The sequence below is a fragment of the Marmota flaviventris genome, chromosome 6, assembly GCF_047511675.1.
Source record: "Marmota flaviventris isolate mMarFla1 chromosome 6, mMarFla1.hap1, whole genome shotgun sequence".
Taxonomy (NCBI): domain Eukaryota; kingdom Metazoa; phylum Chordata; class Mammalia; order Rodentia; family Sciuridae; genus Marmota; species Marmota flaviventris.
The window spans coordinates 48,164,022-48,179,886 of record NC_092503.1 but is presented as its reverse complement, the minus strand read 5'-3'; the positions used below and the strand labels follow the sequence as shown (position 1 = coordinate 48,179,886).

Sequence of the window (15,865 nt, the reverse complement as noted above, 5' to 3'; positions counted from 1 at the left end):
CACCTTTAAGCATGGTTTCTCCAGCTTGACACACAGGCCATCACTTGTGGTGGTGTAGTAGTTCACGAATTCATTCAGTGTTGAGAAAGTTTTTCTCCGGGTAAGGAAAAAGCCCCCTTGGTCTAGTCTCCTGATTCTGTAGTGTTTCACAACTCCTTCATCTAAAACTGGAACCCAAAATAAGTCCTGTTAATAAACTTATTGCCAAAGCCAAGTAGATTCATTTTGTGGAGATTTTTTCAATGTATGGCATAAAATTTATATAGAATTCAATGTTTCTCAACTTTGTCTCAGAAGAGTTAAGGAAGTTGATCAAGGATACACAGAAAGAAAGATTAACATTCTGTTGTTCAAAATAATAGTATAGGTACTTGTTAAAGGAAATATCAAGAAAGAAAGAAAAAAGAGAGGGAGGGAGGGAGGGAAGGAAGGAAGGAAGGAAGGGAGGAAGGAAGGAAGGAAGGAAGGAAGGAGAAAAGGAAAAATAATTTCAAGATCCTAGCACTAAAGGAAGTACAAGATAAAAAATAAAGAAGTGAGGTTAATACTAAAACCATTCCATGCTTTGAGGACTACACTTGATTTAAAAAGCCATAAAATTAACTCTCATTCCAGAAATTCAAGGTAAAAAAATCTTGTCAGTTTCAGAAATCACAGTGTCCCTGTGATAAAATCACAAAGGTGTTTAGAAACAGTTGAACTCTTTCTGGTAATTTTTCCATGGAGTTTGATAACATGAGACTGAAATAGAACAAAGAGGGTCCTCAGTACCAACTTACAATGTTATAAGGGATTCTGCAGGGCCACTCACTGTACTATCCCTCAATGTAGGCTTATACCAGAATGTCCCAGCACAGCTCAATAAAAACAATTCCATAGGTCCTAAAATGATGCAGTTCACATGTGCAAATTTCCTGCAGCTTTGACTAATCCAAAGATAAATCTCATAGGATCTGAAAGAATAAACAACCTGCATCATTTTTAGGTAGTCTGACTTACAGCGAATATTTTATTATTTCTCCTTGCTACCAACCATTGTTCTTTCTTCTGTTATTGGCACTCCAATCTTTCTCATAAAACCATTGCTTCTCTAAGAACATATGATGCAGAGAGACTTGGTGCCCACCGTGAGTTGAGGGAGACCTAATCAGACCAATTAAATCCAAGGAGCACCAATTCCAAGGTTCACATCAGGGAGCTCCAGGAGGACAAGAGGAGTTTTATTGCTGCTGTTGTTTTTGTTTTTACTGATGGGAATTTGGAGCTATTGGCAGAATCCTTGCCTCCAGCATGGAGCAAGCTTACATGAGAAGAGAGGTAGCCCCTGGAGCCAGCCAATTCTGGCGTTACAGCTGCAAGAGTCAATTACTTTTTGCTTAAATTAGTTTGAATTAGGTTTTCTACATTTGCATTCAAAATATTGACTGGTGCAATTCATACCTATTCTTTCACTTAGCAAAGTTATTGATGAGCATTGAACAGCATTTACCTTGAATATAGCTTTCTGAGTTCCTTCTAAATATAGAAACTTATGCTCCAATAACCAGGTTTAACTGGAGCAAAACTTTCATGAAAGGAAAGAAGACATTCTCATCCCAACAAAAGGAGATGTACTGAAGGTATGCCCATGGCTAGGAAAAGAATTTCTTCAAAAAAACAATTGGTGCGCACCTGGCTAGGTATAATGAAAGAAGGCAACATCTAAAAGTGTTGGCAAAGCAGTGGAATGACTTCTTATACATAGTTGAGCAAAGCATAATTTTATCACCTTTTTTTTTTTTTTTTTTTGGTATGGAGATTGAACCCAGGGGCACTTAACACTGAGCCACACCCCCAGCGCTTTTCTATTTTTCAAGTTATTATGTACTAAGGTTGAACATAGTCCTGTCTATAATAACTCTACCACCATGTATGAAATCAGCAAAAATGCACAATATATTTGCCAAAGCACACATATAAGAATGCTTTTGGTGGCACAAAAACAATCCAAATGCCCATAAACTAAGAATAAATTAATATATTATTGCTTATATGTCAAGTGGAATACAATAAAGATTTTCAAATAAACAAGCGACTACACTTAACATGAATGAATCTCACAAACAATTTTACATATGATTCCATTATTAAAAAGTTTAAAATGACCCAAAATCATTGATACGAGGAGTCAGTGAGTGAGGTATCAGCAGTATCCCACACAGTAACTAAGCATTGGTTACCTGGATATATTATGTAAATATTTGTTAAATGCTTATGAACTGTGTACTTTTGTTATGTGACTATACATCAATTTAAAAGAACACTACAAGAGAATAGTTATCTGCCTCTGTTCATGTTCACTTTCCCAAAATGCTACATCATGGTGCATGCTGCTGAAATATTTAAGTCTGCAAAGTTAAAGTAAATGCCACCTAATTCTCATGTTGGGTATAGGAAATCTCAATCAAGTATTCACAGAACATTAACTTTAACCAAATAAATTTTCTGGTAAACACTGTGAGAAACCTAGCTGCAAAATTCTCCTTTAAATCACTGAATGAGTTGACTTGTGGTATATTTGTTACTAGCCAGAAAAATGCAGGGGGAATAGCAAACAAAATAGCAACTACACGAATTCAATACTAAATTTGAAGGTAGCCTATAACAGTATCAACAACAATAAAGTAACCAATACAGCAGACTAACACAACTATAATTTAATAGCATACCTTTCATTTCCTTCCCAACACTCTTTAGTTTGTATTCCATGGCAATTACACAGCCGTATCCCTAGATAAAAGCTCCAGAAAAGATTTGCTTCTCACTTATAGGTATCAGACAGTCCTACTTAAAATCAGAAACACACTCACAATTCACTCTACTCCTTGATTAAAATGCCCAATGTTCTCCCCTTTACAGCCCAGGCCTGCTTCCAGCTGAAGGGCAGTCACGTAAAAAGTGGTCTAGGTGGCTTCCTCTCTATTTCTCTCTCTAGAGTTGCTCCCTCTCCTTGGCATTGCTTGCTGAGTTCTGAGTATTCAGGGAAGAAGCAGAAGAAGGAAGGGCAAGAACAGGAAGCCCACACTTAGATGGGTCCAACATCAGTGGGCTTCACAGGCTGAGCATGCTGACAATGTTTCCAGCTGACTTCCCTGTGGACACTCAGATAGGCCCTCTAGAGCTTTCTCATCCCTGCAGGACCTCCCATTACAGCTCCCAAGAGGCAGGTTTTCCTAGGCTGCCTGCACCCTATGGCTTCTCAGCTCTCTTTGGCAGTTCATCTACCACACTTCACCCCAGGAGGTCTCTCCTCACCCTCTGACAGAAGTTCCACTTGGGTGGAACTCTGAACTCCTCCAGGCCATCTATTTACAGTTCCCTGGCATTTTTGCTCATGTAGGAGGCCCAGTTATGGTCCTGAGAAAATATAGGAGATGAGGCAGTTCTTATCTTGCCAATTGATTACTGGGAGGAAAGGCTGATATCACAAGGCACTTCTATCCCAATGCCATAGGCTATGCATACTTCTCAGCCTACATTAGGCACCTGTGTTCTATCCTCCAACAGCAGAGAACAGAGAGCAAGCTCCTTGTGGCCTTTCCTGAAGGTCTTTCTCACTAGGTTTGGGGCTCCCACTCATCACTTGGAAGAGAGTCTGGGCTCAGATTGTGCCCACAGTAAAATGCTCTCATCAAATCCATGCCTTCCACATGTGAGGGACTCATGAGCAGCAGTACCTATCTTTGACCAAATCCTTTATAAATCTGGGTCTGGGGATCTGGCTTTGGAATTTGACTTTTATTTGATAGCCTCAGTCAAAAATTGCATTTAAACATTCCACATTTATTGAGCCAAGCACTCTGCTAAGCATTATCTTGCATTATTTTGTCATAGCTTCATAACAGTCACACTGGGTAGATGTTACCAGACCAATTTTGTTGCTCATTGAAGAGAGTGGGTAGCACAGCCAGGATTCAATTCGGGATCTGATGATGCTAAGATTCACAGTATCCAGTGGGTTTCAGATTAACTAAAACACCTCTGGTTCATGACAATAAAATTTCATCATCTGAATATGTGAAATGTTTACCTTTCAGTTCTTTTGATTAAAGTACAAAGGCCAAGAGTATGTTCAACTTCTCCAAAGAGAATCAGTTTCTTAAGTTACAGATTTCTTTTAAACTGGCTAAAATACATCATGATATTCTGATCTGTCAAGTTACCAATACCACTGACTGTGTGACTCTTGGGGCAAGGTTAATTGCCCTGTATAATCATCACCAAATAGAAGGCTTTTTATTAGGATATAGAGCTTAGCTCATAACAGATTTCTGTATATGGATTAAAAAGCTAACAAAAAAATCGAAGAGAGCTGTAAACAATATCATGTCAGTCTCGATTCATTTCTCCTCAATGTAATAAAAAATATTAGAAGTAGAAGGGTAGCAAAATATAAAGTATACCTGCAATTTATATAAATTACTAGCCTGAAAATTCAAGCCTTGCCATTTATCAAAAAGAAAAGTGCATAAATTATAGCTGAGATGTCTGGTAAGCCAATAGCTCTGTAATTGGAAATGATGAAAAGCAATAAAAAAATTCTCCTTTTTTAAACAAGATTGACCATTTTCTGGATCCAAATTGAAGTGGACTATGTGTAAATTAGACACAAATTTATGGATTTCACTTTAATGTACCACAAAATATCTAATAGTTTGCAAGCTAGAGATTAAAGTCAATAGATGACTGAAGGGTTAAAGTACTCCTTGTTATTTTCTTCGTAAGGGATGCAAATCACAATGATTGATATGGCTTTGGCAATTGCTATTGATTATAAAGAAAGCCCAAGCAAATGTTTGCCAGATCTTTGTAGATACAGGTTTAAGCTCTCAACTATAAAACCCAATATTTGGCAATACATCTAGGGTTTTTAAGCACAATAAGAGTAATTTTATTTAATAGGAAAAGCATTAGAGTAGGAGACTGGAGACACTGGTTAAAATTTATCTAGTATGCAACCAAAAATATGTCAAGCTCTCTGGGCTTTGATTTTTTTTATTATTAAAATTTTAAAAGTAGGCTTTAAAAATTCTTAAATTTGCAAATATTTCCACCTTCATGTTCAACTATTTGTGATAGTTGTTTTTTCCTCTCCCAGGATCACAGAATTCTGAAATATCTCTCCTTCTCTCTCTCTCTCTCTCTCTCTCTCTCTCTCTCTCTCTCTCTCTCTCTCTCCTTTTTTTAAGGTCCATTCACAAAACAAATAATCTTCATCTTGAAACATTTGAACCATACTTTAATATTTTCCTATGAATTGTCTAGCAGTTAGCACTTTCCTCTGGGTATCAATTTAGATCCTAAACCAGCCTTTCCTACCCACCCAAGCTCTTCATTTTATCATATAACACTCTTTAATTGTGATGACACTTATCACTGTAAAGGTATCTCTGTGAAGATAAGGGCTCTGCTGTACTGATTCAATACCTAGTCAAAGCTTGACAGAGAGTGGTGATTTACATAAATACTTATGAAATGATTGAATGATGTCATCAACTCTTGGATTTAAAGTGAAATATAAGTTTCTGAAGTGTCCACTACAAAGTTAAATAGACAATCACACAAAGACTTTCAAGACTTAAGAGTAACCTGGAATCTTACTTTTAAAAGAAGAAAAACTTAAACCAAGGATATAAATACTGGGATAGCCAATTAAGGTATATATCTAACTTTTTGACTTTTCAACATACCTCTATCTAGCATCATGGCCATTTATATGTGGTTCATTCAAGGTTTCAATTTAAACAAGACTGAAATATATACATTATTTTAAAATCAGATATCAGAAACATCAGGGAAACTCAGTACATTGTAGTCAAGATGAAAGTACCTTTAATATTACAAAATTCTTAGGTAATCAAATACAAATTATATAAATATGGTGTTTTTTCCAGGGGGAGGGGAGGTACCAGAGATTCAACTCAGGGGCACTTGACCACTGAGCCACATCCCCAGCCTGATTTTGTATTTTATTTAGAGACAAGATCTCACTGAGTTGCTTAGCACCTCACTTTTGCTGAGGCTGGCTTTGAACTTGAGATCCTCCTGTCCCAACCTCCCGAACTGCTGGGATTATAGGTGTGTGCCACTACACCCAGCATATAACTATGTTTTAAAAGTGATTTTAAGTGTTTTAGTAGTGGAGTCCATACACTTGCAAATTCTCTTTCTCAATAAAAGTGAATTCATGGGTCTCAGAACAAGGCAGAAAAGAATTTGCTTTTCCTTCTGTAATGTATTGTGCTCTTTATTACTGAACCAAAACTATTCCAAATCCTATATATTATAAGTAAATGATAATGCTTGTGCCATTTTTTATTGTGAATTACTATGAGTTCAGATTAGTTAAGCATTTCAGTAGTTCAACCTCAAAAATATATAAGGCTAACTATAAAATGTAATGGAATCATTCATCAACAAAGTCAGTGGCGTCATGATTGAATTGAGTGAACAGACTAGGGATCCTGAGTTTACATCTTTACTCTCATGTTTGCTATTTGACAAGTGCTTCACCTGTCAACTGATTAATCTACCAGAACATGTCCAAGAATTAGGATATATTGCAGAGCTATATGTAAGCATGTATGAAGAGTACGAAAAATGTTCATTGAATATTGAAAGAATTCATCTATTTCTGCACATTATTTTCCCTGTGGATTATACCGCCGGTCACCTATTTGGCTTGCTTTACAACCAGAGTAGCTGGAGAGATCCAGGTAAACTCAGATGGGGTCTGAGATTTCAGTCCTATTTGCCAGATCCAAATGCATTTATATGTAGTTGATGACAGGTACACAGGCCCAGCTTTCTCCTAAGGCTGAGGTCTTATTCACATTGCTACAGAAGTAAAAAACAGGTTATCTGGCACAAAATAAAGGAGTGCCGTGAGATTTTATCATAAGGTACTTTCATAAATCTGTCCCAACTCTACAAAACAGGTCATATATTGTTCAGAATCTATTAAATAATTATGAAAGCCAAGATATTCCAAAATTAGGTTTTTAAAAGACAGAAACTAATTTTGGAACACAACATAGACATGAAGTTAGAAGCTGTCTCTGAAAGACACAAAGACGCCTAGTCAGTTCAGTGAAAAATATCAGTCTAACAAGTAGTTTGGTATTTTATAGATAAATGAATGGTTGAGTGAACAGATTTTCATTTTTCAGCAAGTCTTCTGGCATCATCTGGGCATAGTCTTATTCCTACTGACTGATAATAATCTGTTCCCATAGTGAGTAAAACAATATGACTCCATTGATTGAGCAAAGGATTGAAAATCAAGAACTCTCTGCCCTAATCTTATTCTGCCAGTGATTTGTTCTTTGACCTTAGGCAAGGAATTTCATTTCAGTTTCCTTATCTAGAAAATGAGAATAATGATCTTATCTATATACCCCACAGGGATACTTTGAGTGTCATTGTTCACAAAGGATGATAGATATTTCTAATGTGCAATGTGCAAGTTCGGGTATTACAATATCAGTATTATCAAATAGCTTTGTCTACTGAAAAGAGGCACTTCCAAAGTAACATTTTCTACTCTCTGCAACTAATGCCTAGAGAGCCCAGTGGCTACCCAACATATTCAGTGAAGAAATTGCTATTAATTCCAGGTGAGAAGATTTCTGTACTTACAAACTCTTGTTTATTTGGTCTTTGGGGGATTTGTTTGTACATTTTGAAACCATGACTCTCCCCATACTATTGCCTCAGAAGTTATGCTGAGTTAGTTCTTCACTAATAAGTAGATAACACATAACTGAGTTATTAGGCTGCATTCCCCATTAAAATAGAATTCAAGACAGGTACTTATTCTGTACTGAATTCTTGCTCAGTATTATAGAATAGAACTCCAGTATGAGCACTTTGAAAGGAGAAATTATATCTGTTTAAAACATTGAAGTGGCATCATGTTAAAGAGTTGCCTTCTTGGGCTGGGGTTGTGTCTCAGTGGTAGAAAGCTTGCCTAGCACATGGGAGGCACTGGGTTTGATCCTCACCACCACATAAAGATAAATAAATACATAAGGTGTTAAAAAAAAAAAAGAGTGGCCCTTTCCTTTTCTGGGGGAAACAACATCCATTGAAGCCAAAGAGAACAAACAGAACTGATTCTTTCTATGCATATAACTCAACTAGTGGGTGCAGAATATCCCTGGCTCCTAGTAAAGAATATTCACTGTGCTGTGGATGTTGGTTAGTAAGTTTTACTTTTAAACTGGTCAAGCGATCAGGCAAAGGTTCAAATGTCTATTTCAAATGACTCAAAAAAGCTTTTCACTAAAACAGTTATTCGAGGATATGGCTGATAGCTCTCGTGTCCTGGGGACTTCCAGGATTGTTACAGGTCTAGAAGCCCAGCTGAGGTTACAGAGGAAACAGAATCAGAAACCAGAAACCTTTGCAGACAAAAATCAAGTTCTCTCTTCCATGCCATGAAGCACAGAAATTGTGCCCTGAACCATGTATCTGTTCAAATGCTTGTCACATTTTTTGAGGAAAATGTTGGTCCTACTCTCAAGACCCTTATAATTCAACCCTTCATGGAAATAAGCCAACCCTCCACCCCTGCATCAATTTCTGACTCCTAAATTTAATCCAATTTAGCTGGCTCCTAAATTTTCAGAACAGAATGTCGATTTTATTGTTTGTATATCTGGCATCTAAATCAGAAGGGTAAATTAACAATACATAATTGTAGCATTCAATATTTTGAAAGCTAATTTAATTGAAAGTCTAACACAGTTTCGCATGAAAACGGTTTTTGCAGTGTCTGATATTGCAGAGAAACTCAAAAAAAAAAAAAAAAAAAACCAGCTTGACTCTTTATTCCTCTTGGGACTCTAACTTCTCACAAAGTATTATATCTGCAATAAATCACCAGAAATTAACATACTTGAATTATATTTTCTCAGTTTCCTGCAGAAAATCTTTCACTGGGTTAAGACAAAATGCAACATAGGAACCAGTGCTCCTACTTTTCAAAACTTACCCTAAGGAAATAATTTAAATATTTACATGCATTTATTTAGTTAGTCCCTGCCTTATTTCAGAAAGCTTCAAAGGCTTGCATAAATTTCAAAATAAAATAAAATTTAAAATAAGTGGATGAGGGCTAGGAGTGTAGCTCAGTGGCCAAGTGCATCCTGGGTTCAATTCCCAGGACCCCAAAAGTTTAAGAAAATAAAGAATATAGTGTTATATTATAAAAAGAGATAAGAAACATATGTGGATGAAGCAAGAGCGGGTAAAGGACAGGATAATGACTCTAGGATAAGGCTGATTATGTTTTACATGGGTGGCTTCAGATGCCCATCTAAACTGGTGAGATGTATACCAAAGATTTGGCTATGTGCTTTTCTAGCAGCTCATGGTAAATAAGGAAAAATATTCAGTTACCTCATTCCCAGAAGGAAATATTAACAAACTATTAGTCCAAAGCATTCATGTGCACGTGCATGCACACACGCACATGCACACATGCACACAGGCACACACATCTATTAATTTCTGGTATTAAAATGAGAAAGAAATTTCTCACATAGATCCTCATAAAGAGAACACAGAAAATGTAATAAGAAATATCATCAAAAACATCCTTACTGGTAAATACATCAACACACAGCCCAAAAAAGTGGTTCTTATAATTTCCATTATTGTGAGCCATTTTCCAACATGAAATTTAATAAAAACATTTGTATAGGAAACTAAAACAGCACAGTTAATCAACCAAAAGAGAAAAAGCAATATGCATTAGGATGTTCATGCAGTATGCTTATAGGATGAAATAACTGTTAAATTACAGTAAATCAAAAGCCGAATTAATTTTAAAAATTGTATAATTGCAAAAATTATCTAGAAATAATACATTAAGTGAAATGGGGGGATATAAAATTTACAGAATATTATAATTGCAAACATGAGGATATATCTGGCAGCTCACATGTCCTGGAGCCATTTACTATTAAAGGAATCCAGCTGAGGTTCCTTGTGGAAGCCATAATTACATATGGGCAAAGATGATTAAATTTGCCAACATGAAAATAACCGTTCAACTGGCAGATTTGTGGGTGTTTTATTACATCTGTTTTCTAAACCAACTGTCATAAAGGTATATTGCCTTTAAAATAAGAATATACATATAATGCTTCTAGAATTTTTAGAGAAACAATTTAAAAATTAACTATCTACAGACAATGGCTACAGAGTTTGCTCAAAACGTTGTCCAGTGTGATACTTGATATTCTTTATATTAAGAACCCATAAAATTCATTTCTCTTTGAATTTAATTCTTAAAATCATAATTTATCTTATCTTTCATAAGCCCATGAGAAGCATAATGTTTCCCTTTTTACCTTACTTTATCTGCCAGAGAACCCCTCACTAAACTGATTTCTAAACTGTGATAATTATCTCCCAGTAGAGGCACAGCAAGACTTATTTGTCTGTTCTTTTTCATTGATTTTGTCTTTTATATATTTAGCTGTATTTTATGCTGTTTTGTTATTTTAAGTCAATTTAAAACATTTTGTAGACATAAATACATGCACAAATGAATTAATAAATAACAAAATGTCTTAGTACCCTGCCTAAACACAAAAAAAACCAATTTCAAATAAAAGTGAATTACCCAATAATGGAATAAGTTGGTTCTACAGGATACTGTTCATAGGATGTTTGAAACTTCAAATTATGAGATTTCTCTGAAAGGACAATATTAGGTTAGACATTCCTTGCAAATTTTAGTGTTCTGTTAATGTTAATGAAAATTCATGGGGAAAATAGAAAGTGTAATGTGAACTACAAGAAGTTTTAAAGATTTTTAAAAATATTTTTAATGATGAGAAAAATAACAAGTAATTTGCTAGCTTTTTGCAGGGCTGGAATCCAAGTCTGGTCATGGAGGTGACATAATGATAGTAAGAACTATAGGAACTTTTAACCACTTATTGCCTGCTTCCTGATTGAAGAAGAAAAAAAAAGATGACAATTTGTTAATTTCTCAGTAGGATGTTACATATTTCAAAGCTTTCTGAATGTTATTTCTCCTCAAAACTCCCAGAACTCTCAAAAACACCTTCCTGGTGAAGAATGTGAGCCTCAATTCTTGTTCCCCTTTGCCTCACTGAGTTCCAGTAATTAGTGGGCCCATTAAACAAAGTAAACATGAAAATCATTAAGAAATGTAATGGATGGTAATTAAAATGACTTCAGATTAATTTTTTATTTTTAATTTTCCTCTCCATTACAAAGAATTATTTTTGTGTATAAGCTAATCTACTTTCACAATAGAATATTGTCTCCTTCCATTTTTTACCTTGTTTTAACATATTCAAGGGAACTAATTTGCTAATTACTCATTCTCATTTCTAAAAACATGTAGCTCTTATCCTTCCAAATTCTCACCATATTAAATAAGGATCCATGATAAAAGATGTTTCTGCTGTTTATTTCAAACATGTATTAGACAAAGGGTACTGGGGTGGGTGTTTTACACGTCAACTTGAGTTGACTAAGGGATGCCCAGAGAATTAGTAAAATAGAATTTATCAGTGTGTCTGTGAGGATATTTCTTGAAGGATTATCATTTGAACTATTAAAGAAGAATCACCCTCACCACTGTGGGCCAGCATCATACAATCCACTGAGGGCTTGAATAGAATGAAAAGTAAAGAAATGACAAATTTGCTTTCTCTTGTTGAATTGGAAGATCTATCTTCTCCTGTCTATAGACATCAGAGCTCCTACTTTTTGGACTTTTGAATTCTAGGATTCACCCCATTGGCTCCTGTAGTTCTCAGGCCTTAAGACTTAAACTGAATAATTGCACCAGCAATGGCTTTCCTGAGCCTTCACCTTTTAGATCTTGAGCCTCCTTGGCCTCCACCATAATCATGTGAGCCAAACTTCCTAACAGCATGAACACACATGTGTGTCCATTCTCCTTTCTCTTTCTCTCTTTCAAATTTGCGCACACACACACACACACACACACACACACAGAGTCATGTGCTGCATAATAACATATCATTCAACATCAGGTTACATGTATGGCAGTGGATATACTGTATAGCCTAGGTGTGTAGTAGTAGACCATACCATCCTACTTTGTGCAAAAACATTCTGTGATGCTTATACAGTCAGGAAATCACCTAATGACACATTTGTAAGAACATATCCCCATAAGTGACATGTGGGGGGGCGGTGTTCTATTGGTTCTGTTTTTCTGGATAACTCTAATTCAGTTACAAAGGGAAGGCTATTCTGTAAAACATTAGTTGTTTGTCATTGCTTGGTGTAAACATAGTTCAGGTCATACTCAGGTAGAAACACTTCTCATAAAAACCAACCATCTCCTGATCACAACCTACACTTCAAATGCTGGCAAATTCTCTTCCTATTCACTCTTACTCATTCAGGGGTGAATCAGCTAAACAAGTGAGAACTACTCAGTAAAATCCATCATTACTCTCAGAGAATCATTCAAAGTACACATTCTAATGCAAGATGGGCTAACGTCTCTGTCTTTCCATGCAAAAAGTAACATTCTTCATGCATAATAATAAAAATTTATTGAGTACTTCTTTAAGCAAGCACAATGCAAAAGTGCTTTTTATGAAATACTTTATTTAATAATCTTTATAATAACACTATGAAACATGAAAATTTTTGCTATTTTACAAAAAATGAAATTTATGGAGTGCTATGGTTTGGTTCTTTAATATCCCCAAAGAAAAACTAAAGGCTTTGTCACCTGCCTGCGGTGCTATTGTGGTAGAACCTTTAGGAGGTGGGGCCTAATGGAAGGAAGTCAGGTCACTGGGGTGTGCCCTTGAAGGAGCTGTTAGGACCCCAATCTCTTCACCTCTGTCTCTTTTACTCCCCAGCTGCCATGAAGTGAGCAGCTTTGTTCCACCACATGCTCCCTGATATGATATTCTGCTTTCCCACAAGCCCAAAAGCAACAGTGTCAACCAACCATGAACTGAAACCTCTGAAACCATGAGCCAAAATAAATCTTTCCTCTTTTAGATGTATATCTTACATATTTCCTCACAGTGACAGAAAACTAACATATGGAGATAATAAATTGCTTAGGACACAGAAGAGGTAGATATGAGTGCTATAGTTCAAAACCAGGCAGTGAAACTCTGAAACACACAATCTTCATCCACCATCTCCGTCTATTGTCAACCAGCAGAGATTCTTAGGTTGTTATCACAAGGCACTGCTCACAGCTCTAAAATAAACAAATCTAGTGCTACAGTGCTGTTTAATTAAGATGATCAGGCTGTGCATAAGGTCAATTTTTGTAACTGACACCTCTTTGAAACACTTACCCTATTTAATACTGTTACTTCATTATTAGTCTTACAACTTCTCAGGCTTTTCCCCCTCTGTTTGCTTTTTCAATATGGGTTCTGACCCGGGATATCATTTAATCTGTCACAACTTGTTCTTATTATTTGCAGACCTTCAGCTTCCACTACTGCGGGAAATGTGACTTTTCTGTCTCTGGGATGCTGCCCTCACTCATCTTTTGGATGCCTGAAGGAACCTCAAATAAAACCAATAAAATTTTAACTCACATTCTCTTATTCTCCAAGTTTCCTCTTATCTTGAATTTTCCATCCCAGTGAATGGCACCGCCATCCTGAAAACCAGACTCTGAAGCAACAGATTTGAGGATCACCCTTGATTCCTTTCTCTTCTCAATTTCTTATCTCTGACTGAGCATTGTGTCCCATCGGTCTTCATCCCAACTGTGTCACCTTGCTGAGTGACCCCTCATCTCTCTTTCCTGGTTGAAATAAGGTCATATGCTACTTTCTCAGTCTCCAGGCTTACTGTCTTTCTTCCATGGTTACCTTAAAATTACCTTAAAATTCAAATGTGCTCCATTGTCTGAAGTTCAGGTCCTATATCGGAATTCTCTGCTGCACCCTATCCTGAATTTTTAAACACTTATTTATAATTCCTTGAAGGTACTATTCTGTTTGTACCCCATCTCTGTGTATTTACATAAACTACTAAGTATAACTAGAATGTCATTCTATTTATCTATTATAGACTAATTCATTTTTCAAGCCTGGGCTCAGGCATCTCTTCCTTTCTTAAGCCTCCTGGCTTATGCCAGAAACACAGCAACAAGAGCAGCTCCTAGGTCCTTAATACCCCACTGTACCTCCATTTTTATTATTAAACTCATTCTGCAATATTGTTCCTATATATTTTCACTATACTTCTCCTACTGAACTTTGAGCCCTTTGATTGTGGAAACCATGTTTTAATTTCTTTATTATCCTCAAACAGGCACAAAACTATATCATCATTATGACTAATAGGAAGTTTTTATTGTCTGTCAAATGTGGTGCCAAGAGCTTGGTATACATTAACTCAGTGAATTCTAACATCAGCCCTAATGTGGGAAAATCAGGCAAAGTTGACTTAAATAATTTGTTAAGGTTACTCAGCTCAGCTATTAAGTAACAGACTGAGAGTGAACCCCAGATAGTTTGATGTCTTAAGCTCTGCAACCAATTAGACTGAAGGTTCTTGGTACCTGTTTCAAGAACAGGTAGATACATAAATAAATGCATGAATAATAAATATAGAGAGGTAAGACTCAAGCAGAATGTGAACTATTGTATGGGTCTTAATATTTATTTCTCTTATTTTCCCCTGTAATCCCAGTTGAAAGATCATAAACCTGTGTTTCTTCCTCCTATCCAAACAAGTCTAAGGGGCTAGCAAACTTCCAAAAGCTGCTGAATTAGACTTTGAATCACGTGACCAACATCCAATCCTATCATGAATTTGCTAAAGCCCAATTTATGTTATTTGACTACTTTTTGAAATAAAATTGTTTTGATATGGTGATAATTTAGAGGTCTTCATTTTAAGTTCATGAAGCATTTTTCTATCACAATTCAAGAAAGCTTCAATAAACATCCTTAAGGACTTGCGGAAAGAATGTCCCTTGACGGTGAAAATGAGTTCATCCTGAGCCTCTCCCTTGAGAGGCAGTATGGTGGGGAAGTGCGTAGACTTGGTCTTGGGATGGAAATGAGTTGGGCTACTTACTTGCAAAGCAGTTTGTCCTCTCTAACCTTCAGTTTCCTCGTCTGTACAGCAGAATAGAAAACTCCTTAGAGGATCATTATAAAGATTAAAATGAATATGCTTAATTCAGGGCCATTGTTCCATGCCTGGTAGTTATAGTCACAGGCTACCAAAACTCCTAGCAGATGACACCACTAAGTCTGCCCCTGACATGGGCTCTCCTTGAGTGGCTTCTCATCATCAGCCCTTTCAGAAAATAGGAAACACAATGAAGATGAAGATGGAGTGGGGCTAACACACTGCAGCTCAGTTTTCTTTTTTAGTAATGCTTTAAAATATACAGATGCTACAATGTTTGTTTTAAAAAGAATGAGAAATGAAATCTCTATCCTATATTCTTTTTTGTTTTTATTTTTTTTTAAGTTTTTGTTAGACTTTTTTTTTTTTATGTGATGCTGAGAACCAATCCTAGTGCCTCACACATATCAGGCAAGTGCACTACTGCTGAGACCCAGCCCCAGCCCCCTATATTCTTTTATTAGAGTTTGTGATGCATTTCTTACACATTCTTTTTTATTGTATGGTGGGATAGATGTGCAAATAAGTTTAAGACAGATTATCCAACTATAAATCCCAGAGTATTTCCTTTCTAGCTGTGTGACCTCAGGCAAGTTATCTTAATCTCTTTGTGCCTCAAGTTTCTTCATCTATAAATTGGTGATAATGATAGAATGTACTTCATAGAGATGTACAAATTAAT

The 15,865-nt window shown here is 36.2% G+C and overlaps 1 protein-coding gene across 1 annotated transcript in view; it reads right to left on the bottom strand.

Annotated features, from left to right (window-relative positions):
- The window catches only part of Frk (fyn related Src family tyrosine kinase), a 112,997-nt gene that overhangs the window by 15,639 nt on the left and 81,493 nt on the right, over window positions 1–15,865 (bottom strand). The window contains exon 3 of the mRNA XM_027928327.2: window positions 4–167. Within this exon, the coding sequence (XP_027784128.1) occupies window positions 4–167 (164 nt within the window). The remainder of the gene's footprint in view (window positions 1–3; window positions 168–15,865) is intronic.